Consider the following 26,861-nt stretch of genomic DNA (forward strand, 5'->3'; position numbering starts at 1 on the left):
GTCTTGCAGAAAATGGTGTTTCTGCATGCTGAGTCTGAATAAGGCCCTAAAACAGTTTCCTATCATCTGATGTGTTTTGCCCTAGCTAACCATTAAATACAGAGCTTGAGCCACCGCCGCTTTGTATCCTGTATAGCTGTTTATATGTGTACAAAATTAGTCCACTGTGGATTTAATACAGTGCCAAATCAGAATATAAGTATCTGTTTGCACTGATTCTGTACAAGCGCAGTTTACTGTACAAGTACAAGGCAGCGGAGAGTCGAACTCACAGTCTGTCACTAAAATTGTGGTAGTTCATCATGTCCACTCACTGTTTACAAAACAAAAAGGCCTGGAGCTACTAAACAAAATAAGCAATAAAATATACAAGTCTCTCTTTCATTCTGTTGAAATTCAGTAGAAGATAAAACCTCAGTAAAGAACATACTTTCAAGTGGTGTTTGTTTTTAAAATGTGAGCTTTGCAATTCTAGCATTCGTAAAAATAACTCATGAACAGTTTTAACGTCCTGCCTCTTCTGCTATTACCTAACAGCCTATACAGAAAATTATTTGATATTCACTTTTATTTCATTGGGATTGTAACACACACTGATAACAAGTGTCAAAATTTAAGGAGGCAGGAATGGAATGTATACTACTGCTCTTAAAATATCTAATGCAACACTTGAACTGGTATAAATCATGCAATTGTTTGCTTCAATTATTTGATATCTACCCTTTTTTACTATTATTGCTTGGGAGTAACAGTCTCCAGCTTGAATTAGAAGAGGCTGAAATATTGCTGTGCCCTCATTTCTCTTTAAAGAGAAGGGATAAGTGGTAGATATGATGGTATTGGGAGATAAATGGTAGATTAGATGGTAGAAGCTAGATGGTATTTAAGTAAGATATTTTAAACAGAACTGATTTCTACTGATTATGTGAAAACTAGAAGAATCACATAAAAATATAATAAAGTATGCAGGATTTTTTTAAAGAGATACGGGATTTTGTTCAGAACTTATTTTTCGGAAAGATTTTAATTTTATATAGTATTACCTTTTAACTTTAGCAGTGAGGTGAAAAGACTTATCCGTGACCATTGGAGGATGAAAGGCCTTTCTGGTGGGCAGGTTCTAAAACGGCATGAATTGCTCATGCTACACTAAGTGAAACAATGAAGTAGAATATATTAATCTTCTGTGATTTAGCTGAGTCTGTGATAAGGTGAACAGTTCCAGACACTGATAAGGTTTTCTGCCCTATCTGCTTGAGTGTTTTGTTGTTATATGGAGTGTTTTGACAGAACTGGATTAGGAGGGAACTACACGTACTGTTAGACTGGCAAAAGTAGGAGGCTGACAGCCTCTAATGAGAGGCAACGAGGAGGGTGTTCAGTTGGTAAAGTCTTTACGCAGCCTAGAATGATATAAACAGCACCCTTAAGGGCTGCTGTGTACAGTTCAGGTTTTTACAATGTTGATTGTGAACAGATTTAGACTGAAGAAAAATGTATATAAATAATGAAGTCCCTGGCTAGTACACCCAGGATCATACATACATCAAAGCTGTAAAAATAAGGACCAGGTTTCTGGTTCTGTTTCTAGATACGCCACAGAGCAAGCAGAGGAACTGGCTGATGTCCTCGGAGGTGATTCAGAGTTGATGTGTTGGCAGACCCCTTTTTTAGAGTCCACTTGGCAGTCAGTGTTACTGCCACACCAAGACTCTCATCCTCTTCCAGCTGCTTTTGACACTTTGCAGATTAATGCCCATGTCTCATTTACACAGGCAATGCATTATTCACAATTATATAGGTTACATCTTGTGACTTTCCACGCATATGCATAGATGAGATATAGCTGTATATCACACGCACGCATGTATAGATTTACCTAGCCATTCTTTTAATCAAATGAAGCATTATTTCCTTATAATAAATGTGTTCTTTTCCTCTGGGAGTTGTTGATGAGCATTTAATCAATCAGATCATACAGTAAGTTGATGAGATAGTTACAGTTTTCTGGATAGTTTAAGATATCGCTTAACTATACTGATGGTAAATTAATATGCTTCTTTAAAACCTGATACCAATCCTTAGTATTAAAAGGTTGAAATAGTGTTGAAATTAAAAGATAAACTTGGTCATTTTCATCAGTGATAATAACATACACTTCTTTTCAGGGAAATGATCGGCAATCTAAATCTACTGTTGGATCCAGTGACCCAGGAGAAAACAGTTCCTCACCTCAGCCTCCCAAAGGGAAGGACAAAAAAAGCCAGAATCCAGAGGATTCTGTGTCCGGACGACACTTTTCGAACAACTCTACAAAAGTAAAACAGACAGTAAGAGTGACAGCTTCCACAGGAGTCCTTCAAGATAATGGTCAGTACTGAGATAAACATTATCGTAGCATAGTGGCTTTTGATCTTCACTTAAAACAGTGAGGCAGTGGAATAATATGCTTGTATAATTCTTGAATTGATCGTTTACTCTGGCTAACTGAATTTATAAAAGTCCTTTCTGCTTAGGAAACGTACCTATGCCTAACTGCTACAGTTGTGGCTTCATTTACATATCACATGAGATTGTCTATGATATTTAGTATACCTTGGAAGTTACACTAATATGGTCCTATCTTTAAGTTTTTGATAAAAGCATTACAGAAAACATGTTTTGACCATTTCCCCACTGTTCTGCCCTGCAAAAAAGTGAAGAAAAGGAGCTGGTCTGCTCAAAGGACACCTCGCTCTCCCTGAGGGTCCCTGATTAGCTGCCTGGTTCTGCATAATAAAATGACTAGACCCTGGGGAAATAACACACACACACGAACTCCAGTTAGCTGATAGCTGCCGAGACTAATTGTACAGCAGAGCTGCTGGAGGCACTTGCGGAATTTCTCCCCCACTGCGCTGTGGCACCAATTTAGAAATTTAGTCATAAACATCCTCTCTGAGAAACTGCTTATCTTATGGTGTGATATTCCCCTTGCCCTCATTTTTTTGAATGGCTAGAAGGCTGTCCCCTCACTACAGATCTTGCTGACATGCTGGGATGGCTATTTTTCCTCATTAATAATAGTTCCAAAAGTCATTAATACAGGCCAATTAATATCTGTCAGGAGAAATAAATTATACTTTTCATAGCATTTGACATTCCTTCTCACTGCTGTTTAAGTGTTAATAATTAACAAATTGTGATCTGAAACTTCAGTATATTTCATCCAACAGCACAGTTTTGTACCTCTGTTTGTCTAGAATCATGACTTGTAAATTTGCTCTGAGTTGGGAGCAGGTTTGTAAATTTGAATTTTAAAAGATCAATGAAATATGATCTTTTGTAATATAATTGTCTTTTCAAGAGTAAGCTTGTTGAATTTCAGGTTTATTTTAGTCTTGATTCAAATACCATTCTATCCTTTTGCTGGTAAGTGGACATAATTTTAGCCAACTCTTTTTGGGTCAAGTTTTTTTCTTACTGTAGAATGACAATTATGTTATAATGAAAGTGACTGGAAACATTTGTCCTTTGTAACTCATGAAATGACTGAATATATTCTTCCCCTTGAAATCATCATGACGTATCCCCACTTTTTACAGATTGAGTGGTGCATACTAAAAACGTATGAAGGAGAGACTCTCAGAGGGAGCCTTGCATGCTTGGCTTACCATTTTTAACGGCTCAGAATCATTATGTAAGACACAAAGAATGCAGGGGAAGGCTTTTACATTTAGGCAGTTGTCTACCCTGGGTACTTTCAACAGTTGACATGTTTTCTCTTTTTTTGAAACCGATGCATTGACTTCTGTTGGGAAAAGCTGTTACAGAATTCTTTATACAGAGCTCAAAATCCACATGTTCTCATCTAGTCTCCTGTTCAGAGTATTGAACTGCTCTGAACCTCTACTTATGACTAGGCAGATCTCAGTCAGACCTCTTACATGAGGAACAGCCAAGCCACATAACTTTTTCTGATAGGTCTAGTGCCATTATGGTGATTTTCTATACGCTACGCTATTTTTTCTGGCCCGAGAATTTTTGTGAGTAAAGTTTCTACAGGTGTTTCCTGGAAGCAAATGGACCCCTCTTGCTAAGGTGAAAGGAATTTGTTCTTTGCCTTTGGCCTTGCATTAGGTTATCAGAGGTTTCTGATTGCTTTCTTTCATTTCCCAGTGGAGGGAAGAGAACTAGAGCAGCAGTAGTTTCCCTGTCCTTTCAGCAGGCAGTGGTAAGAGACAAAGCTTACTTTGGTAGATAGCAGAGAAATATAGGGAGGTATTTACCTCTCCATATTCAGCACTATTGCTGCTTCACCTGCTAACAGAAATGGTCGGAAATACACTAAGTTTATTGAAGAGGTGTCTGCTCGCTTCTCACTTCAGCTTTTCTGTGCTTTGTGAGTCTTGCGTAACTAAGAGAAGCTATTCAAGGCAGCCAATTCTTTGGTTTGAGCTAAACCCTGTGTTGGGAGAAGCTCTCTGTTCTTTCTGTGCCTCTCTATTTACTGTCCATGTATGAAGACCTGCTAGCAGAAGTGGGAACAGGCGGTTTGATGTGTGTGCTGTTCTGCAAGCCTAGATAGACCTAGCTGGTCATGCAGGGAGATGAAGTCTCGAGGTTGAATTCAGACAGCAGTATGGGATGAGAAATCCAGAGCTGTGTAATGGATTTCTGTTGGGGTGCAATCCCTGCTCTCAGTGGACCTGTGTTGATGAGGAGATGTGTACGAAGCCAGTGAGAACTGTTTTCTTTTGCCAAACACAAAAAGCAAACCATTTCATGCTCCTCTAAGTCTTCGGGCCAACCACAGTGACAATTGCAGACTTGTGAACATCTACAGATTTATCTTTTCCCAGTTAAATTCCTCAATATTTGTTCAGCCATATCAAGTGGAAAATATTCCAGGAAGCAGTTGCCTTAAGCTTCTCATTACAAGGCTACTATTCAAAGTGATTTTCAGCCCTGCTTGTATTTTAACAAGAGGTGCATCCTTATTATTACATTATTCTAGTTCTGCTTAAATGTATTTTTTTGCCACATGATTCAAACTAAATTTAATGATGTTGTATTTATTTATTTATTTTCTCATTCCTTTTCCGGTTCTATTTTTTTTCTGCTATTTTGCAGTAAGTATAACAAATTTTTTTCTGTCATCAAGAGCAAAAGAAGGATGTCCCATTTCCTGCATTCTGCTTTGCAAGCCCTCAATAATACTAGCTAATACCCTATATTCACCATTTCACGTGAGAAACCATGTGTGGTTGTTCTGAGCCTGTTAGCTCTTAGTGGAACACTTTTTTGCCATGGCATTTTTTTAAATAAGTGGTTTATCATTGCGTGGAAAACATGTGAAGGGTGCATGGAGCACTGGAGAGAGATCCCACTTGTCCCTTTTCTTTCCCTTTAGTCATTTTGGCAGAAAATTTGTAAGGGAGTGCTCCAGGCCCCTTAAAATCCACAGAGGTTTTTTTGTTTGTTTTGGATTTTTTCCCCCTCCAGAAGAGGTACAGCTATGCGTGCTGCAACAGTTTTTGTCATAGTAGCCAAGCAATATATCTGAACCACATTCTGAAATAGGCGTGTCTCATCGTAGGAGAAGGTAATTCAGCCTCTGTACCCAGTTTATTTTCTGAATTGTCTGTGGTCGAACAGACTGGTAGAGGTACCCAACCTTCTGAGAAGATCTGATGCTGTTAGCAAAACATCTGAGGTTTCTTTTGACCCACTGAGGCAAGTGGCATGTGTCACCATTTAAAGAGAAACAGAAATGTCCTGGAATTGAATGGTATTTGAGGTGCGGTGTTGGAGAGGAGGTCGAGGCAGGACTAAGGAAGAGTGCTAAGAGCTGTTGCTGCTTCTACTGCAGGAAGCAGGCAAGGCAGTCATATCAAATGATATGTTTTTTCGTAATCACTCTCTTAACCCAGCCAAACTGAAGACTCTACACGGAGTGCAGTTTCTTTTCGTTTTATTCTGAAGCATGGTGAATTGGGTAACTTACCCATATAGTGGCAAAATCTAAAAACTCATAATGTTTAATCCAGTGATAACTGTATATAAGAACTTTTTAATGTGCTGTTGTTGTGAATGTGGCACAAAAATATAGAAAACTACTTCATACTGAAATAATTAATGTGCCAGAAAAAAATTTCATGTATTTCATCATTAACATTAGGCGCTAAAATGCACCTCTAAGACTGTTAGTGGTACCTAACACCACTCAACTACTTTGAAATTGAGTGCTTCAATGTACTTAGCATACACATTTCCCTAGGATGCCATAATGCCTTTCAGAGAGATAGGAAACCTCTAGATTTATAGCTACAATTGTTTAAATTTACCCTTATCTTTGAGAATCTCTGGAGACAGCATTTCTTTTCTAAAATATTTTTTTTAAATTATTAGTGTGATGGTAGTTTTACAGCTGGAACTATTCTTGAGCAATATACTAATAGTAAGTTGTGTGTTACTCAGATAATAACTTTTCTAGGTTTTATGCATGCAGACAGATATTTTTTTTTTCTTTTTCTAGTGAATCCTAGGAATGCAAAAGAGGAGTTAACACACCATGCTGTGTTTGGTAACCAAAGTCTATCACTGTATGTTCCTTTTCATTGTTCTTTCCCATGTAAATGAACAGCAGGCTTCTCTCTGGAGAGTCGAAAGCACTAGGAAATAAACATCTCCACGTGGGATGTGAAGGATTCTTAAATTGCTCTCGCACTTTTTTGCCCGTATTTGTCTGCCTGGGAGAGACTGCGGCATTTGCAGGCAAAATTTGGGGAAAGAGGACAGCTCTTGAAAAGCAAAGGTTGTTTCAGTCAGGTCTGACCCTGGGTGGGAGCTCCACTGTACTCAGAACATACATAGCTTGTAGTGAAGTTGTTCAAAGAAAATGTACTACGCTGACCCCAAAGGGTCATCTTCTACACAGTTGTTGTCTCCCGAGTGGTTTTTTTTTTTTTTTCTGGTCACACCTCAAGATGGAGTGACCTGAAGCATGAGCCAGACAGGCTGTAGGAGCTGTGAGCTGTTAGCGTGGAGTGCTGCAGCTTCGGTACCCTCCTGCCCAGCCAACCCTCCGTGTCAAAGACCGCCCTTGACAGAAACCCAGATGGACCATAAAAATACAGGGTTGCAGAGGTCAGCATTACCCCATCTTTCTGTCCTTTATTATTTGAAGGGACCGAACTGCTGTGTGATTCGTGATGATGTTGAACTTACTGCCAAAGGCGTATTATTTTGTGGCTTGATAGACTGTTTTGTTTCTTTATTTCTCATTAAATGATTTTTTTTTCACCCGTGGGACTATCTGTTGAGTCAAATATAGCACAGGAGCTTGATTAAGCATTTCCACCAAATTATCTATCTGTAGGTAGGAAGTGGAAGTTCTTAGCTGGTTGATGTACATTTTAGAACAGAGGTAGGAGGCGGAGTAGTCCCCTTGAAAAGCTTTCCCTGGAGAGCCTCATCAGTCAAATCAGCTTTATGAGCCCACTGACTACAACTCTGTCAGTGGGGGATCTGAGAAACAAGTAGATGCGTTGAAATAAGCAAAGCCTGAAACATTCTGCCCTCACCAGCATTGGCATTGTTTTTATGGTGCATCATAGGAGAGTCACCTGGCTCAGTTTTGACCTGTGCAGCCCTTTCTCTACCAGAAAAAATAGCTCACAGCGGGGAATTTACGCTACCGTGTTTCCTTGCTAACCAAAGAAACAAACCAGTTTGCCTCTTTCAAGCAGACCAGGTTGTGGCTGGCTTCTCTGCCTGCTTCTTTTGACATACTAAGGTGACCTTTAGCATACCAATGAAGTAGGAAAGAAAGAAATGTTAGAAATATGCAAACACTGAAAGTATATTTTCATACCCAGATGGCCTAACGTGTCTCTATCCTACAGCTTTTTGTTCATGGCTCAGTAGGCTGCTTGGGTTTAACCTGCCTGCCCATCTCTTGTTCCCATGGAGTACTTCTGAATGTACTTACCTCCTTCTGGAAATAAGAACAGAAAGTGTGAGGATCATAATTTGCAGTGTTCTTTGGAAAACGTGTTCTGGTACGTCATCTGAGGCACCAGATTCGCCAGGCAGCCCTGTACTTTCTGTATGTCAAGTAACAGTGTTGTCGTTGTTCTTGTCTAAGTGTTCCTGAACAGAGCTGCTACTGAAGTTGGATTTCAGCCCGCTGTTACAAACTTCATTTTTGCACTTCGCAGAAATTACTGTCCTGAGTAGGTGAGTCTTCAAGCAAATCTGTAAGCTAAGCCCACTTCTTGTACCTGTGTCCTGCAGTGGTCGTGGTCCCGCTGGGGGGAAAGCTTTCTCACCCAAGCCAGACTGTCTTTGACAACCTTTGTTCTGATTAACCCCAGGGAGAGCTCCTAGTAGAGGAGATGATCTGCAGGAGAAGTTCCCAACTCCATTTCTACTTGTCTTTTTCTATCCCTAGGGGAGATACTTGTAGGGAGTCACTGCTGTCTGCTATGCTTTCCATGCTGCTGAGGTGGTGTGTCGGGGAGAGGCTTACTTCTTGCCAGTGACTGAACCAGTCGACCTTCAGCAGCTTTCTAGTTTATAATGTAGGGTGCTGTGACACTTTCATACCTGTGTCATTGCCGATTGCTCATCTGTGAAGCTGAAGCTGTTAATCGTGTATGTATACATTTTTTATTTGTCTTCTTTTAAAAGAAAATTCATAGTGAGTAATCTTTTTTGGAGCCTTTCAGATTCTCTTGTTATTGTAGGTTTCATTAAGACTGAGGGGGGGTAATAGGTACTGAGGAAATAATTATTTTTGTTCTCCTTGCTAGAATTATTTGAATATATCAATACGGCAAAGATAAATAATAATAAAATGTTGAATAAAAGGGTGCTTAGTGGGGTTGCAAGACTTACTGAAGAAGAATTCATTGTGTATTCGTAGTTTCTAAGAAAGTCGAAGTTTGTGTGCAGAAAGCTAAGTAACCATCTGGATGATGCGATATCAAGTTAATGTTGGTAAAGCAAAAGCAATGCAGAATGGTAGGTAAATTGGTGAACTGAAATACTTTACAGGGTGCTACTTTAGTGATAAAGGTTTAGAAAAACATGGATGAAGCCAGTTTTGTGAAAATCTCTTCTGATGCTACAGCAGATGTCATTAAAAAGTCAGTAAAAAGTCATATGTAGAGATAAAGAATAATGAATATCACATGGTGCATATAATCAGTGGCTTGAGCTCATCTGTGATTCTTTGAAATTGCATCTCAGAAAGGGGCATTGTAGATTTAGGAAAACCTCACGGAAAGAAAAAAAATGGTTAGGGATCTGAAAAAATACATGTGAAACAAAAGAACATGGGATTTTTCATTGCATCCAAAAGGAAGTCTTTTTATTTAAAAATACTATGTTGGATAAGAATAATACCCAGCATTATGATAGATATTCCTAAAAAACTGTGGATGGGATGTAAAAATTCACATATCAAGTTCTAAACTAGTTGCTAATTAGAAGGAGTATTTCAAATCAAAGCATAGATTAGCCATCATCTGACTACTGTTGAGTTTTTGTTTTCTTTTCATTTTTTTCCTTCCCCCCCCCCCAAAAAAAAAAGCATCCTGTGCTGGCATTGTCAGATGTAGTGTACTGGTGTGGATGAACCACAGATCTGATTTGGTACAACAGTTTCTACAGTGCTACATTCTGTTTCTTAGAAAATCAGACCTTTCTTTTAAATAGTCGTCAGCAGAGGCTTAAAACTGGCTAGAAACACACAGTGATTAGAGCATTCATTTTTATTTTTGCATGAACAGTGTGACAGTTTGCACATGGCACAGACAGGAATGAATTGTCTTTTCTTCCTTTCCTGTCCATCCTTCTAGCTCTCTGAAACGAGGTTTTTAGTGTCTACCATACAATAACTTTCTGTTTCCATATGAATATGGTGGTAGTCTGGTTTCCCACAGAAAAATTTTCTTAATGCGTTTTCAGATCTCTGATGTTGTTTTATCCTTACAGTAGCTGGTAAGTGTTCTTATGAAGGGTAAAATCATAGAAGATTAATTTAAGGAATTCTGGCAATAAATTAGGATGACTGACATTAAATGTACCGTGCATTTAGTGATGAAGAATACTGGTAAATCCATAGGGTTTTTAAGGCAGAGTAAAGGTCTAAAGTAAAAAAATACTCTTTTTTCTTACCCTCTTGATTAGTTTCAGGTCAATTATTTAAATAGTGTTGGTGTCTATAATTTTTGCTGCCAGAGTCTAAATATGCTGCTCTCTGAATATATTGATTAATGCAAGTTTTATAAATTTTGGTTAATCTGGGCACAAATGTGAATATATTTATTTATATCATAAGACACATAGCCCTCTAAATTTCCAAATAAGTTGAGTCAATTTCTTCTGCAAGTGTATCTAAAGAGGTGGATGATACTGTGGTGTGAGTCAGTGCATCAAGACCTCTATTCTTCTGTTTGTCTCACTTTATTTGGCTTGTGTTTTGAATTAATCCCTGAGTCCCACAGCATGGATTTCTTCTGTTAACTCATGGCGCAGATAAAGGTTTTGTAACCATCACCAGGTCTGAATTTTTAGATCTCAGTGATGAAGGCTGCTCCACATGAAAGGCTCTTGCAAGAAGAGGTGTGGGATTCTGCAGGAGATGACATGGAGTCTGAAGTCAAGATGAACCACTATCAAGACGGCCAAATTTCAGAACATGCTTAAGCATGTATTTATATATTTTTTCCACAAAGTCGCGCTAATGTGCATGCTTAACCTTTTTAAGCATATAGTCTAGGTTTCATTTCTTTTACTGAGACTCCGGCACCTGCTTGCTTAAAAGTAAAAGAGCGTGTTCATGAAGAGACCCAATCTGTCAGTCACATACTCAGTTAACTCTGCCTTTGTTAGACTCATTCATGTGCTTAAATTTAACATGGACTTGTGGGTGTTGGTCTCTTCTCCCAAGTGACTCGCAACAGGACAAGAGGAAATGGCCTCAAGTTGTGCCAGGGGAGGTTTAGGTTGGATATTAGGAAAAATTTCTTTCCTGAGAGAGTGGTGAAGCATTGAACAGGCTGCCCAGGGAGGTGGTGGACACGCCATGTGGACACGGCACTGCGGGACATGGTTTAGTGGGCATGGTGGGGTTGGGTTGATGGTTGGACTTGATGGTCTTACAGGTCTTTTCCAACCTTAATAATTCTGTGATTCTGTGAATTTGGAAGCTCAAGGCTTTACACATATTTACTCTTTGAAGAAGAGCTATTATCCTAAACCTAAAATATATAAATCAGCACACAAATCACTGGTAAAACATAGGAGTTTGTTCAGTGGTATTATTTAATATTTAATGGCAGTTTTCACACACATGGTGGTCTCAGTATCATCATTAAACAATGTGGATAAAACAGTTCCTATTTCATATGACACAATTTACAGTCTCTGATGCAGGAATAGAGCTAAAAGCTAATGATAAAATCTCAAAGTAGTATATCATTCCTAACTATATGAATTACTGGTGGCTGATATATCTTTCACAGAGACATATTCTGGACCAAAAAAAATTATTCAGCATATATGTGATCATTTTGAGTGTATCTGCATTACTATATTAAGTGAAAGAATCTATTAATGTCAGTGATATTGATAAAACAGATTTTAAAAATAATATATAAGCCAAGCCTTATAAAAGCCTCTGATCTCTACAGTGGTTGAGTGTAAACATGTGCCCATTGCACCTTTGTGTTTTATTGTCTTCTTCATTTACCAGGTAACAATGTTGTTAAGGATGCTTCTGTCCATTGCAAACTGCACAGTTTAAAATCTAAAATGTACACACAGCTCAGATGAAACAGCTGCGGAAATATATGAATATCCTGTCCTTTTAATAAGGCGGTGTGACTGTTCCATTGGTTCAGTAGGAGACTTACTGCATTTATTTTTTTCTTTTGATGGAAATATTTTTAAAGGGCTTATGGCTAAAACACTGGCATTTAAATAGTTCCTAGCTAACGTTTGAAGACTCTCAAGCTGAGTCAGACTTAATGGAGAGGATTGGATTAGTCCAGAACCGGGATCCTGCTTTTTGTGGAAAGAGGAAAAACATATAACGTGCGTTAGTACTTAGCAGTACTTGTAGCATACTTGTATAATTAAAGTAAGGAATCCAGCCAAGCTGGTATAGGTCAATTTACTCCTTAATGGGACTATCAGTATTTTCTGAGTGCAGCAAAATTGTCAGGTGACCCCAAGTTTGTGACAGATGCATTTCATACCTGCAGTTTTCTCCTGTTCCTGATACTATTATGGAAGAAGGCTTTATGTGTCTGTGAAACTTTGTTTCTGTTTGTTTTAATTTGTCCCCTAGCACCCGTGATAGCTGTGGCAAGCTTAACCTAACAACTCTTACGCTGCTTATCAGTCTGGCCTCCCTGCACACTCTCCACCTACTTTGCTTTGCTCCCTTCCTCTTCCCCTCCCATCCCTCCCACCTTTGACTGTTCTTCCCTCTGCTCTTCACATTACTTTCTTTTCCAGTTATTCGCCGATGCTTTTCCTTGGGTCCACGTGGCACTTCATTCATTTTATCTAACTTTGTCTGTTTTCTTTCCATGCCATTTGTTGGTCTTTCTTCAAGTAATCCTTTCTGTCTGGCACTGATTCACCAGGGTCTGGGGGTCTGGGTCAACCCCCATTTCTGTCTTAGCCTTCCTGTTTGACTTCGGGCAATTGCTTGGACGCATTCTGCAGCCAGCGAAGCACCTACGTGGAGAGAAATGTGTGTAACAGGAAGCAGTTCAGCCCTCCTAAGCTGTTCCCACCACCTCTCTGAAATCTCCTCTGTGTGGCTAAAGGGTATGTCAGCGAGCAGCTGTGGAAATGCTTGGTTTGCCAAGGCTCTTGTGGAGTCGCTGCACAGGGTCAGAGGTGGTGAATGGGAAGAAAAAACCCTCCTAGTTTCCCTCTCCATCTCCTTATCACAAGCCTTTTCCTTTAATCATAGAATCATGGGATGGTTTGGGTTGCAAGGGACCTTGAATATCATCTAGTTCCAACCGCCCTGCCATGGTCAGGGCCACCTTCCACTAGAACAGGTTGCTCAAAGCCCCATCCAACCTGGCCTTGAAGACTTCCAGGGATGGGGCATCCACAGCTTCTCTGGGCAATCTGTTCCAGTGCCTCACCACCCTCATAGAGAATAATTTCTCCCTAATATCTAATCTAAATCTACCCTCTTTCAGTTTAAAGCCATTACCCCTTGTCTTATTGCTATATGCCCTTGTAAAAAGTCCCTTTCCAGCTTTCTTGTAGGCTCTTCAGGTACTGGAAGGCTGCTCTAAGTTCTCCCCAGAGCCTTCTCTTCTCCAGGCTGAACAACCCCAACTCTCTCAGCCTGTCCTCATAGGAGAGGTGCTCCAGCACCCTGATCATCTTCATGGCCCTCCTTTGGACTTGCTCCAACAGGTCCATGTCCTTCTTACGTTGGGGGCCCCAGAGCTGGACACGGCACTCCAGGTGGGATCTCATGAGAGCAGAGTAGAGGGGGAGAATCACCTCCCTCGACCTGCTGGTCATGCTTCTTTTGATGTAGCTCAGGATATGGTTGGCTTTCTGGACTGCAAAAATCAGCTTGGGAGCAGAGAGGACATGCCATTCTCATTTGACTGTTTTTCTCTTCCTTTTGTACTCAGCCACACGTAGCTTTGCACCAGGTGGTGACACATGCTCTGGTTTTGAAGAGTAGACTTGTCAAGAGGCTGCATCAGCTGTATAACAGGCATCTCTATGAAGTAACTTCATAGCTTGAAAAGTTTTCTTTAGACTTTATTCCACTCATAATTCATAGCTTTGTAGCTTTCTTTTGGAGTGATTTATAGCTCCAAGTCATTATGTGAATGTGAAATATACCTTTTTTCTGACTAATACCACGTTACTCTTTTGAACGTATTCATTAAATATATGTTATGATGCTGTTTAAAAAGTTCTTGTGTGTACTTTCGATGGTTGATTTATGGCCTGTGACTTTTTAAAGCAAAAGTATTTTTCTGTGCAATTGCAGTGTACTTTGTATTAAAATAATGGAAGCATGGCAAGAACTCAACAGAGCAAAGAATATTGGTTTTTTGCATTTTAAGTATCCATTACAAGTTAATGTGAATGCTGTGCTACAACTGTGGAACAAGAATCTTTAATTCAGTTAAAAGAAAAGAAAACCAACAGGCAAAGCGTGGACAAATTTTGTTTAAAAACTAAAGAACCATTGTTTAATTTTAAGAAAAAAGCTTTGTTGAAGTTAATGTTTAAAATACTGAGCCTCTGGGTTTCAGAATACAAATAAGTGACCATGGCTTACGCTGGCACTCAGACATGCTGTGTGCGTATTTGTACTTATCCTGTGCATCTATGCTTTATTTACATGCATGCTGAGGACCCGCCGTGCTCCCCTTTGGGTGTGAAAGGAGCTTATGCTCTTGGGACAGTACGTTGGGATCCAGAGGGCAGATGAAGGGTACATGCCCTTTTCTAAGGGTACTGTTTTTCTTCGCCTGTTGTTCTCAGTACTTCTTCATATGCCGAAGACCTGCATTAACATCCAGTCCAGCTTGAAAGGGCAGCATATAGGCTGTTGCTCTGTGTATTAGTGCAAGCTCTTCCCCTTCTCCTGATGTGTATGCTTTTAGTGCTCTGAAATGTCTCCCTGTCAATGGGATCTTTCCCTCGCTCTGTCTTGGTTTGTCACCACGTCTCTGGGTGAGGTGGACTCCTGCAGCAGTTCTGGGACTGAAATGGATGACAACAGGGCTTTAACAGCTGGTAATGGGGGTGGTGTATTCTGCTCTATTCTTTTGTTTCACCTGGAGATGACGGTACCAGTTGCAGCTTCCCTCTTAGGCAGGCAACTAGTACCGTACAGTCGATTAGCTGTAGTATTTCAGCCAGATTCAGTCAGTGCAAAGGAGCTTTCTTCCCAGTTTGCTTGTGCCTTTTGAATACTGCTTCAAACATATGTTTGAGGAACAGAAATGGAGCGGGAAGCGTGCAAGTGGCGCTTTTGTTCTCTTCCTACCTTTGCCCGCAAATGCCAACAAGCTGTAAGCTCTGCCCTTGCAGGGTGAAGAGCAAAAGCAAGAGCAGGCGTGAGCACACCAGACTTCTCAGCACATCCGTTGTCCATCTGTGTTGCTGGCTGTTAGCCAAAGTGCTGCTCGGGCTAATAGCATTCAAACTCCGCATAGCGAGAACTAAAAGAGAATTATTTTCAAAGTCTCCACCTGTAGTGTACTTGGCCTTGCCTTTGCCTTGCCCATTCAGAAGGCATGAACAGAAGTTCAAAAAAGGCTGTTTATTTGAAGAGGCTGTATGTGTCAAACTGTTTCCCCATGGCAACAAGAAAGATGCAGTAAATCCTGAAGGTTTCTTGACCGTGGTACGTTATCAGATGCCAGCTGCTCCTGGGAATTTGTTGAGGGCAAGATGCATCTTGCCTACCTCCCACTGTATGAGGATTCATTCAAGCTGGGCTTCTAGGCTCCGGCCGTCAAGGAAAGACAAGTGCGTCTGGAGACGCCCATTCTCTCAGTTGGCAGTGAAATTAGAAATCTAGCTTAGACCAGATGCTGAAGTATTGGATGTATCATGTGTGTAATTTCTGCCTTGAATTATGACATTTTCAGTGTCATTTTAGAGTGAGGAGTCTTATTCTGAAATGGAGATGGATTTTTGATGGAAGCCAACTCCAGGAGCTGAGTGATAATGATTGCTCCCAAGTGCTGTTTTGATCAGCAGAGCTCCACTGTCTACTCTGAAGGCTCATTGCAGTTCCTCAGTTGGCTTTGCAGGTTCGTTCAAAAAAATTCCTTCAAATTCAAAGGTTTTGGATTGGGTAAGGGAAGCACTTATCACCATATTACGATTTTTTTATTTTTTTATTTTTTTTCCCCTCTCAGACAGTGAAAAAGACTCTTGGCATTTTAGTTGGCTGTGTTTGGCTGTCACTGGTGTGCGATTAATTTATTTTAATCTGAAACCAATAAACTCCACAGTGAGTTTACACATGCACATTTTGGAATGTACTGATGAAACAGATAAAAAGAAAATATTCATAGTAGAAATTGTATCCCATATTCTTTGCTGTCCTTGTCGCTGCCAATCTAGCAGTTATGTGGAACCTTCTTTCCTTTGAGTGCAGACTGTTTGATTGTTTCCTGGTACTTAACACCTGAAGAATTATGCTCATAGTGTATTTAAAGCTTAACCTAATCTTCCAACAGAGTTTAGTTGGGCTAGCCATGTATTTACTTTGAATGGTTTTTTTTTAATACACTGAGACTTTCACCAGTATGCCATTCATATTACAACTGATCCATGTCATAATCCTCTTAAATCAAGATGATTAAAGAATTTCTTAGTGTTGAAAGCTCTTTGTGCAAGATTTAAATTCACTACTTCTTAGACCAAATCCAGTAGACTGTGAACTGGTGCTTTGGTCTTTGTAACCTATAAGGCATGCTATTAAATATGAATGGACTCCTGTTGCACTGGTAGAAACCTAAATAATATTGAATGTATTATATGTAACAATAATTGCAACTGGAAATGTGAGGTTTAGAGCTTAGACTAGTGCAGCTGGTTCAGCAGAATTTGGGCTTATGAAAGTGACACCAAAGGCACGTTTAATTATCAGCATCTTGGTTTGAGGTTTAAAAAAACCCCCAAAAACAAAGCTACTTATTTTTTTTGTTATGCACCACATTCTGTAAATGGTATACTGTAGGAAGTTGAACAGGAAAGCTGCAAATTCAGAAGAGTAGTGGAAAATTCTTGTAAGGGAGCACCCTCACTTTAAAGCCTATTCCATTCAAATACAGCAGTTTAATTGTGGTCGCACGGCTTGCGAAGTAACCCCCCACCCAAACTATAAAACAAGTTCTAGAGATAATAGAACCTAAAGTTTGAGTTCTTGCTGTGATTCAGAAAAGTACTATACTGGAGATGCGCTGAGCCACTCCACAGTTCAGATCTAGTTTTGAGTATTATGAAATCTTAGAAGTTAGCAATCATTTCGATTTCCTGCGTTTGCTATTGGCTAAAAAAAGGAAGAAAAAAAGCCAACCTTTAATTAAAGGGAAAGCTGCACAGAACATCAGGTATGGCAGCCGCTCCTGCTATCGTGATCTGAATTGCTTTCAGTGAAATTATGAACTTGCCGAAGATTATAAACCTGGACTGCTGAATATCAGCTGTGCATTGTGAGCTGAACCTGCTGTTGTCCATGTTTTCCTGCTGACAACTTTTAGGATTTTAGGACCTGGGGGTGTCGATCAACAGCCAGCTGAAGATGAGCCAGCAGTGTGCCCAGGTGGCCAAGAAGGCCAGCGCCATCCTGGTCTGTATCAGAAACAGTGTGGCCAGCAGGAGCAGGGAGGGGATCGTGCCCCTGTACTCGGTGCTGGTGAGGCCGCACCTCGAATGCTGTGTTCAGTTTTGGGCCCCTCACTCCAAGAAGGACATTGAGGTGCTGGAGCGTGTCCAGAGAAGGGCGACGAAGCTGGTGAGGGGTCTGGAGCACAAGTCTTGTGAGGAGCGGCTGAGGGAGCTGGGGTTGTTCAGTCTGGAGAAGAGGAGGCTGAGGGGAGACCTCATCGCTCTCTGCAACTACCTGAAAGGGGGTTGTGGTGAGGTGGGTGTTGGTCTCTTCTCCCAAGTGACAAGCGACAGGACAAGAGGAAATGGCCTCAAGTTGCACCAGGGGAGGTTTAGGCTGGATATTAGGAAAAAATTCTTTGCTGAGAGAGTGGTGAAGCACTGGAAGAGGCTGCCCAGGGAGGTGGTGGAGTCACCATCCCTGGAGGTGTTCAAGGAACGTGTGGACGTGGCACTGCAGGACATAGTTTAGTGGGCATGGTGGCGTTCGGTTGATGGTTGGACTTGATGATCTTACAGGTCTTTTCCAACCTTAGTGATTCTGTGATTAAAAAGCTATCTATAGTTAAAACACAAATACATAGACCACATCACTGCTGTGTTGTCAAAGCAGGCAAAATCTGTGCTGAAGAAAGGGAGATTATCTTGTTTCTTATTTGTAGAGGTTTTACAGGACCTGTAGGTTTATTCCTTGCATAATAGGAGATAAAATCACAATCTATAGTAAGAAATGAGAACCTTTGTTGCTGTTACTGTATATGGTTACACTGCTGAATCACTATAGCCAGAATACACATCCCAGTGGGGAACTAAGATGATGGTAAACCTTGTGTCCTCTTTCTTCGAGCACTTGGTGAGTTTCTTTGGGTTCACTTTCAGTAAAATGAACATGTTGCAAAACATAAAGAGGGCAAATAGTACTTGGCAGCAGGAAAGCCATGTTGTTTAAGTCACTGCAGGATGGAGTGTAGGGGTACTGATGCTTAGTTTGGAATGACTGGACTAGGACAGATGTTTCGGGGCTTTTGCATTTGCTTTGTGATGGTTTAGCCCTTAGGACCCAGCTGTACCCAAGAGAAGGTTTTGGAACAGGCATTGAATTAAAAAAGATGTGGCTGAACGGGAGCTACTTTATTAATTTCAAAATGCAAATGGTCTTAATGATGTCATTTAAATAAATGAATAAATTAGATGCTTAGAAACACAGAGAATAAATGAGGTGAACGACCAAAGTGGAGAGAAGGAAGAAAAAGCCTCATACTATGACATGAAGTCCTTATTTTTGTAGTCGTTTATGTATAAAGGTGACTGAGCTATTGCAGCTGACTAAGGCAGCTTTTCCTTTGCTCTAGCGTTACCCCATTTCCTATCAGTAAAGGAGACTGCTGCATTCAAGGTCAACCTCTAGAAGCACTTTTTGCAGTTTCTGTTGAGGCAGTCAGATGTCAGCAATCTATAATGATGTGAAAGCGTATTAGAAAATCAGTATTTTCTGAAGAGAGGAACTAACTGCTTAGAAGCCTGAGGCTGCAATAGTATCAGGTGAAGAAAAACACATATTTTCTAATATTCCCAACAGTTTCATATGTATATTGCTACCATTTTCTCTTTAATTCCATTACTTTTTGATGACACAAGTCACAGGCATGTACACACATGCAAACCTATCACCAAGGCAGTGGCTTTTTGTTGGAAATGGGCCTTGTACAACGCTGATGCTTTGAAATAAAAAATACCCTACAACCAAACAAACCAGGAAAGAGAATTATGTTGTAGACAGGCATAAATGCACATGTCCTCCCTATTCCTCATAGCAATCTATTCAATTTAATGAGCCACAGATTTTTCACATTTTGTTTTTAATTTGACTTAACATTTTTATGAGGCAGCCTCTGTGGTAAGTCACATTAATTTTTTTTTTATAGTCACATTAACTTCCTTGCTTACATACAGAGTTTGCAGTTAGTAAATGCCTCCGATTTCCATAAAATATTCAGGGCAGGCTATTATTACAATGTTTTTTTTTATCCGTACTGCTAAACTTCAATCAGTTTAAAATTTGAAATGCATTAGTGACTGTATACTGTTGTAATTTGTCTTGCAATAAATGTTTTACAGTTAATGCTGGTTATGAAAGGAGCTTATACAAGACCCATTAATTGCTATGCTTAATTATTTAAAATATATAGATTTCTTATGAGTTAGTTCAATGTATAAACTCAATTACTATTTAATAATGTCATATAACTTTCTTGTTTATCAAAGTGTACAAAAGGACTTCAGCTGAACTACTGAATGGCATCAGACAGAAAATGATCTTTGTACTTTTGCCAAGGTTTGCTCAGTTATACATGCACCAATTCATTCCTTCTTTCTGTACATGCTGAACTGAGTGACTGCACAATATGCTGAACATCTGTGTGTTGAGACAACTGGTAACATATCAGGTGAAATGTTGTTAGTGAAAATGTTTTGGGCGTTTATAAATTTGCTGATGGATTAATCTGCTCTTTACCTATCAGAAGACTAGCCAGAAGTATAAAATACCTAGAAAATTCCCCTGAATGGTCAGTGGACTCCCTTTCACACAAATGAATTCTTAGGGGCTGCAAAGCAAGCATCACTGGCATGGGTAAGGGGACAGGATAGAGTAGGTAACTCTGAAGATGAAGATCCTTGGCTGTTAAGATCTTTTATGCAAGGAGCATAATTTACAGCAGTCTTAACATTGTCTTAAATTGTATTGGTTTTCTTTGTCCATTTGCAACAAAGTCCTAGAGGTGAAAAATTACTGTAGGAATAGAGTATCACCTTTTCTTATCTTTGGTGAAACCAGCTGAGGACCGAGCCACTTACTTTATGAAATAGACCTTGGGCAAGTACAAAATGAGAAACTCCACACCCTGATTATCAGTCATCATCCTTTCTAACGTTCTGATTCAAACCTGACCACTCTGCCTTTCTCTTACCCATAGCCTCTGGACCTAATTTCCAATGAGCCAAGCCTTCTGTGAACGTCCTCCCTTGTGTAATTTCACCACCTTTTTCTGCTGAAAATGTTCTCTTGTTCTTACTGTTGTGTGGCTCCATTGCTGCTAGCTGTAAAGATTACCCATAAAGTAGGTGCCAGTGTTTCAACAGCCGTATCATTTTACTTTTCTTAGGGCAGGTTGAGTTGGTTCACCACTTTTTGGAGACACTAGATATCTCTCTTCAGTAGAGCTGTTATCAGGCTCCAAGTGTTCCCTTTCATGGTAACCCTCACAAGGCTTTGGGGAATTCAGAGCTTGAAGCAGTCTGGATCCTCTTGAGATTTCATTCGTCTTTCTGTGGGATTATGGAGCTGGAGAAGAGGTGAGACAGAGCATAACTCTTGAAGAAGCCCCATAGGAAAGCACTTGCAGTCGCAGTTTTCATTCATCCCTTCAGCCTGAAGCCAAAAAATGCTGTAAGAACTCTTTCTCCAGAGTGTAGAGCCACTATCCAGAGTCTTACTAAATATCGTTTGTTGTAGGGATAAATAAGAATGAGAAATCGACAAGAATACTTGCCTGATAACAATGAGCATTTTTAAATTGCTGCTTTTTGCCGCACCTCTATCCCAAATGAGTATGTGTGGGAGCATCTGAACATAGAAATTCAGCTGCAGATAGGTACTAGTAAAACAACATTCATCTTCTCAGGCTTTCCTGAAGGAAGATTCCTTTAAGAAGCTTAAAATGGCATGGGTACCTGCTGGTTTGTTCTTTCTTCCCCTCTCATTCTTTCAAGCTTCTACTCTTCCGCTGCACGTAACCCAATTTTTTTGCCTTCCTGCCAGTGTGCTGGACCCCATTTCTTCCCTTAACTTCCACCCGTGTTTCCTCATCTTCCTGTTTGCTCTTGTAGTGTTCCTCATTCCACACATTTCTTCTAACATTACTGTGCTCTCATCATCTCCCTCTGTGTCCATATCCTCCAGTGTCTGCATATAGTCTCTCTCCACTTGGCTGCTCCTCTTGAATGCCTTTTCCCTCTTGTGATCTCTTCTTTGCCCTTCTGCAGGTTCTCCTTTCTCCCTCTTGCTAGAAAATCAGGAGACTCTCAAGAATACTTTGCTTGGCCTGTTGACAGAAGCAGCATGTGGCGTGGAGAACTGAGAACCTAGCTGAAATAAATCCTCTGATTTTATACTTGGCAGCAAAGCTGCCATTTTGGAGCTCAAAGTCCCCTTGAATGCTTTGCTGCCATCATCTTCTACTCAGCTTGGAGCAAACGGGTAGAGTATGCCACAGCCTGACTGTAAAGCTTGGACCTACCTTCCTTTCTTACCCCCTTTTTAGAGCTCTTCTGCCCCTACGTTGCCGTGACCCTGACTGTGGCCAATTCTCAATTAGTTTGAGGCACAGAAAGTCAGAACTAGCTCTTGAATGAGGAGCATGTTTCATCTACAGTATTTTATGAACCATATGGGGTAGGCATAAATGTTCCATCTAATGGAAGTGCTGGGAATTCTCTTTTCAGTAGGATATGCTACTTATTTCTAACTTTAGGAGATATTGCAATATTAGCCTATAACAATATAGAATGAAGACTTAGAAAAATTTTTTTCATTTAATTTATAGCGTTTTCTAAAATGCTTTCGTGTTTTTTCCTCCCTTAGAGACATGTGTAGACAGAGATGTGAAATATTGCATCGATAAGATTTTTTTGGTGCTTTTTTTTTCCTAAATCAAAAAGCATTTCTGAAATGTTACCTATAAAATATGAGGCAAAATTACCCAACCTAACACATTTGCTTGGGAGGTGCTGAGTAACTCACAGCACTGGTAATAGTGATTAATGTGGTCTGCAAACTCCTGCTGTCAAGATCTTGACACAGAATCACATAAACAAAGAATGTGTTAGCCTTTCACTCAGCTGCCCTCCTCCAGATATTTGTAAATTCCCATGCAAAAAGTGGTAAATACTTCTGGCTGACGTAGAGTAGCAACACTAATAATGTTTACATTTTAAGCTATTTGCTTAACGCTCCATTTAATCAAGTTAATTTTTTGTAAATTATTTTACAATTTTTGTATTTTTTTTTTCACTTTTGGTACCAAAAGACAAGAAGGCTACATGTCATAACGTAAGACTGATTTCATTCCTTGCCATTTTCTTTGGAATTTTTTATTTGTTCTAGTGTTACAGCTTTCCAATTTTTCACTTAGTGTCATATTTTTCTTCACCTGTTTTGGCACATTTCAGACCTAAGTGTTTTTCTTCCTTCCCTGATTATTAATGGTACATGTGTTTTGGACATTTGTCTTCCATGCTCTCAGGTGTGTGCAGAGGTAAATAATTAATTTCCCTGTTGTTGTCAATTTTCTTATTTCCTTAAATAATTTTTTCTTTTCCTTTTCTGACAACAAATCTTTTTTGCCATCCTTTCAGAAACTAACTGATGATCTTTTGTGCTGTACGCATTTGCAATATGCTACTCTTTAACTACTTGTTTTCTTCAAAGAATATAGCTGTTCTGAAAATGGGATGATTTCCCATTTTGTCTGAAAACACTGTCTTTGAAGGTCTTTTTGTGACTTCTGTGGTTGCTGTTCTTTCCCATTGCAGCCTGCCATGCAGTTTTGACATCTTTCACTCTGTGGAAGAGCAGGAATGCTATTTGACTTTAAAGTGTTTTCTGTGCAAGACAGTAAACAGTGTTATCCTTGAGAGATGCTGGAAGGTTGTGCGGAGCTCTTTTCAACTAATCTCTTTTCATTTATGACCATCTTTCTGAGCAAACATCTGTTAGAAGGTTCTTGGAGGAAGTCCCGTGGGCATTTCAGTTTTTGCTTATTGAAATCCCCCTGTTACTAGCTTTTTGGGTACACTCTTCTGAATGGTGCGTGACCCAGGTAGAAATTTATTGTTGTCTTCCCTCTCCCTCACCCTCTCCTGGTTTCATGGTTAAGGTTTTTGAAAATACTGCACGTCTGTCTCTTTGTGTGGAGTTCCATTGCTGGGTTATTCAGCACAGCCCTGAGGCTGATCTACTCTTCTAAGGAGAGGTGCTTTAAAATTGAGAATCCTCAACTCTTGAGATTAATTTTGTGGATTTAACCTCCAGGGCTAACACATGTTCATCTCCCTTGTACCTCCTCTTTTGCCCTGCCAGAGAAAAACCTAATGAGAATTACCTCTGCACCGGACTCGTTTTATCTCTAGAGGCCAGACAATCCTCATTTTGGTTGAAAGACTTGGGGATCTTGAAGGCAAAGGTGTTATTACAGAGTCTAAATGGAATGGTGGTGATATTAAATACAGTTCTCTGAGACACTGATTTGACTTTTTATAGTTCAGTGAGCCAAGGAATCTAGGACAAGGTTATTTTCTTAAGGTACGTAAGGAAAGGCCTTCAGTTAGGAGGGTCATCACGGTGGCTTTCAAAGAACACATCACATTTTCCTCTCAGAATATGGTGGTGATCTATATCTCAGATTATGATGAGAAGCAATAATGATAATATCAGGTAAGAGAAACAGAAGCTTATGTCCCTTAGAGAGCTGAGAAAAATGGGAAATGTGAAGTGCATTGATTATTTGAAAAAGTACATGGATTCAGATGCATTTTGTTGCTACTCTCAACCACTCTATGTTCTTACTGCTGAATTTGTCAAAAAAATCTGTGTCGGCAAAGGGAGTCTGTAATGAAATATGTACATGTAGATTGTCCAAGATTTACCATACTGCCTAGAAATATTGGGTGTCCTTAGTTGGTTTCAATGGAACATACTACAACAGATGCATTATATTTAATAATCCATAAAAAAGGGCAATTAAGAGAAGAAAATTATTATGTCCATGCTAAGTATGAAGATGGGACCTTTTTCAAGATGTGCGAGATGTTTAGGATAAGAATCCAACCAATGATGCTAAGAACCCTGTGGTATTTCCAACACCGGTACTTTCAGAGGACGAGTAAAATAGGTCTTTTGGTGGGGTGGGGAGGTTCTGCTCAGGTACGCAAGCTGCTACATCTATCAGAAAATCTCTCTCCTAAGATGCAGCCAGCAGTACCACTCTGGAATGTCATTGTGATGTTCCATAGACTTCCCCGTTTCTGCCTCTTAATTTCAAACTGTGAGAATGGCTTTCATTTCTGGTGCTCCGGTCAATGGCCTGTCGGTTGACATCTAAGGCCATCTGGACGAGCTGGAGCCTCCCCTCGAGTTAGCCATTTGCAGTGGTATGGTAGGCCTCAGAATTTTCTTCCCAGGGTAAACTCTTTCCTTGGGTCTCATAGTGATGAGAAAGTAACTAGAAAACTAACTTCCAGAGTAGTCAATGCTGACTTTTTATGCAGGTGGACTCCGAATTTCGCTAAGTCTTGGGTTTTTATCCATTCTTTTTCCTCTTTCTCAATGGTTCTGTGAATGGTTCAGTGCTACGCTAGGGCTGTTTATTTAACAGTGTCATGTTCAGTTGATACTATCAAGTTCACATCCTTTTATGAAGAATTAAGAGGCAATCCAACACAGCACAAGTATTTTTCCCTCTTTCTTATTGTAGTTGCTTATTATGTTGGATATGAAGACATCAACATAGGACCATCTGTCTTTCCTAGATGGATGGAGAGAGAGGGAGATGATTTGGAGTAACCCGTGCTTTTAATTACTGGGCTGTTTTCAGCTGAGGGGGAAGGGAGAGAGGAATGTGTGTCACTTGGAAATTGTTTGTTTTCTGTATGTACCTGTCTTCACTTTCCTCGTTAGCCAATACTGAAAGACCCACATTAGAAAGCTTGAAGAGCCCTAGTTATTACTTACACTTGCGGGGGGGGGGGAAATTACTCAGACTAAATGGTGTAAAATCTTTGCAAAATTGAACATCATCGTAACCATTAACCTTGTTAGCTAGGCGGATGTGCTTTTATGAAGTGGATGTGAAGTTTCAGCTACTTGCATGTGCCCAAGGGTGGGGAGTAGCATTAATCCCACTGTTTCTGTTAATCTTTTACTCCTTTCCTGGATCACCATGTTTGTTGTTGATTCAGAGCCTGAGATTTTTGCAAGCTGTGTGTTACGATGCTAATTACTAGAGGGTAGTATCATTGACTGTAGAAATTAATACATTGTTGTAATGTCTTAAGTTCAGATTTATTCCTGACCTTTGCCAGAAGTGAAGGAACTTCAGCTCCAGAGCTTTGTTCAGTCTCTGTTTCCTTTCCTTTCCCCAAATGGTGTGGCATATAAGTATTTGTTATTTAAAAGGAAAGGAAAAGAAATTGACAATAATGGGAGACTGAAAACTTCATTGAAAAAACTGTACAGGGAATGGTGGGTCAGCTCAGAAACCTGCTCTCAGAAACAATATTGAATGCAGTTCTGTAGTTGTGCCACACAGTGTCACAATTGGACTTCACTTCCTTCCACCCTGTATCTTTCCCATTGTAGGTGAAGATATTTACAAAGCCAGTGAAGAGCCGTCTGAAATGTGGGGGGCAGCTGAAGTGCAGGAAGATGAAGACACTCGTGTAGAAGTTCCGCTGGACCAGGTATTGATCGAGCTTTAAATAAATGGCTTTTTTTAGGATCACAGGTTGCATGTTGTTTTTCTTTCCCCAGTTTCTTTCAAGTGTACAGCGTAATTCTGTGGGGATGATTGTAACAGCTCAATGATACGGCTTCTTTTATGGGAGCTTTAGCAAATCTTCCTTTCTCTGTTAATGTGTCAAATATCAGTTATCTTTTTGTCATACCCGAGCTTGAGAACTGCTCTGAGAGCCCTTATAGCGCCTTAGACAATCAGGACTCCCTACCTACCAAATAGATCCATCTGGATCACAGTCCCTTTATGCTGGTGGAGCAGTATAAAGGGACTATGGCACAGAATGAAGGTCAGAATTCCTGCTGTCCTGAACCACAAACAGGTGTGGATTTGTCTGATTTTTATTAAAGCTGCCAGCACTTTCTTCTGTTGGCACAACAGGGTACTTAGTTGGCCAACTTTTTCACTGTAAGACTTATGTGCAATAAATAGGTCTTGATAACTAAACATAAGATATATCCTCTTTGTTTTACTTTGATTTGTTTTTAAAAGAAACTCCTGTGAACTGAAATCATACAGGAAATAGCTAAGTTGAAGTTTATTCTGATGAAGTGGAGAGTAGAACTGCTTAAATTATTTGCTGAAAACATCTTTTTTTTTTTCTTTTTCTGTTAGTGAATTGCACACAAGACAGTCCTCTTTTTCATCTTAAGTGTTCATAGGAATTTGTCAACTTGTTCAACTTTGTGTTCAGTCCACTAGATGTTGCATTGTGCTTTTGGTGTCGGTTGATCTTACATGATTGATCTTACATGGTGTTCACTTGGGGCCAGCCACCTAGGCCACAAGATAATATTTCTGATCCATGCTGCAGTGTCAGGAATCACAGTTTACCCAATAGATTTCTCATGCTAAAAATCATCCAACTACATAAGGGATTCTTGAGCATTTTTC

General features: G+C 40.0%; 1 protein-coding gene across 1 annotated transcript in view; it reads left to right on the forward strand.

Annotated features, from left to right (window-relative positions):
• DCDC2 (doublecortin domain containing 2) overlaps nt 1-26,861 on the forward strand; it is a 73,600-nt gene that overhangs the window by 32,141 nt on the left and 14,598 nt on the right. Inside the window, exons 9-10 of the mRNA XM_059815598.1 lie at nt 2,169-2,370; nt 25,814-25,914. Coding sequence (XP_059671581.1) covers nt 2,169-2,370; nt 25,814-25,914 — 303 coding nt within the window. The remainder of the gene's footprint in view (nt 1-2,168; nt 2,371-25,813; nt 25,915-26,861) is intronic.

This window comes from Gavia stellata, chromosome 3 (assembly GCF_030936135.1).
Source record: "Gavia stellata isolate bGavSte3 chromosome 3, bGavSte3.hap2, whole genome shotgun sequence".
In the NCBI taxonomy this organism is placed as follows: Eukaryota; Metazoa; Chordata; class Aves; order Gaviiformes; family Gaviidae; genus Gavia; species Gavia stellata.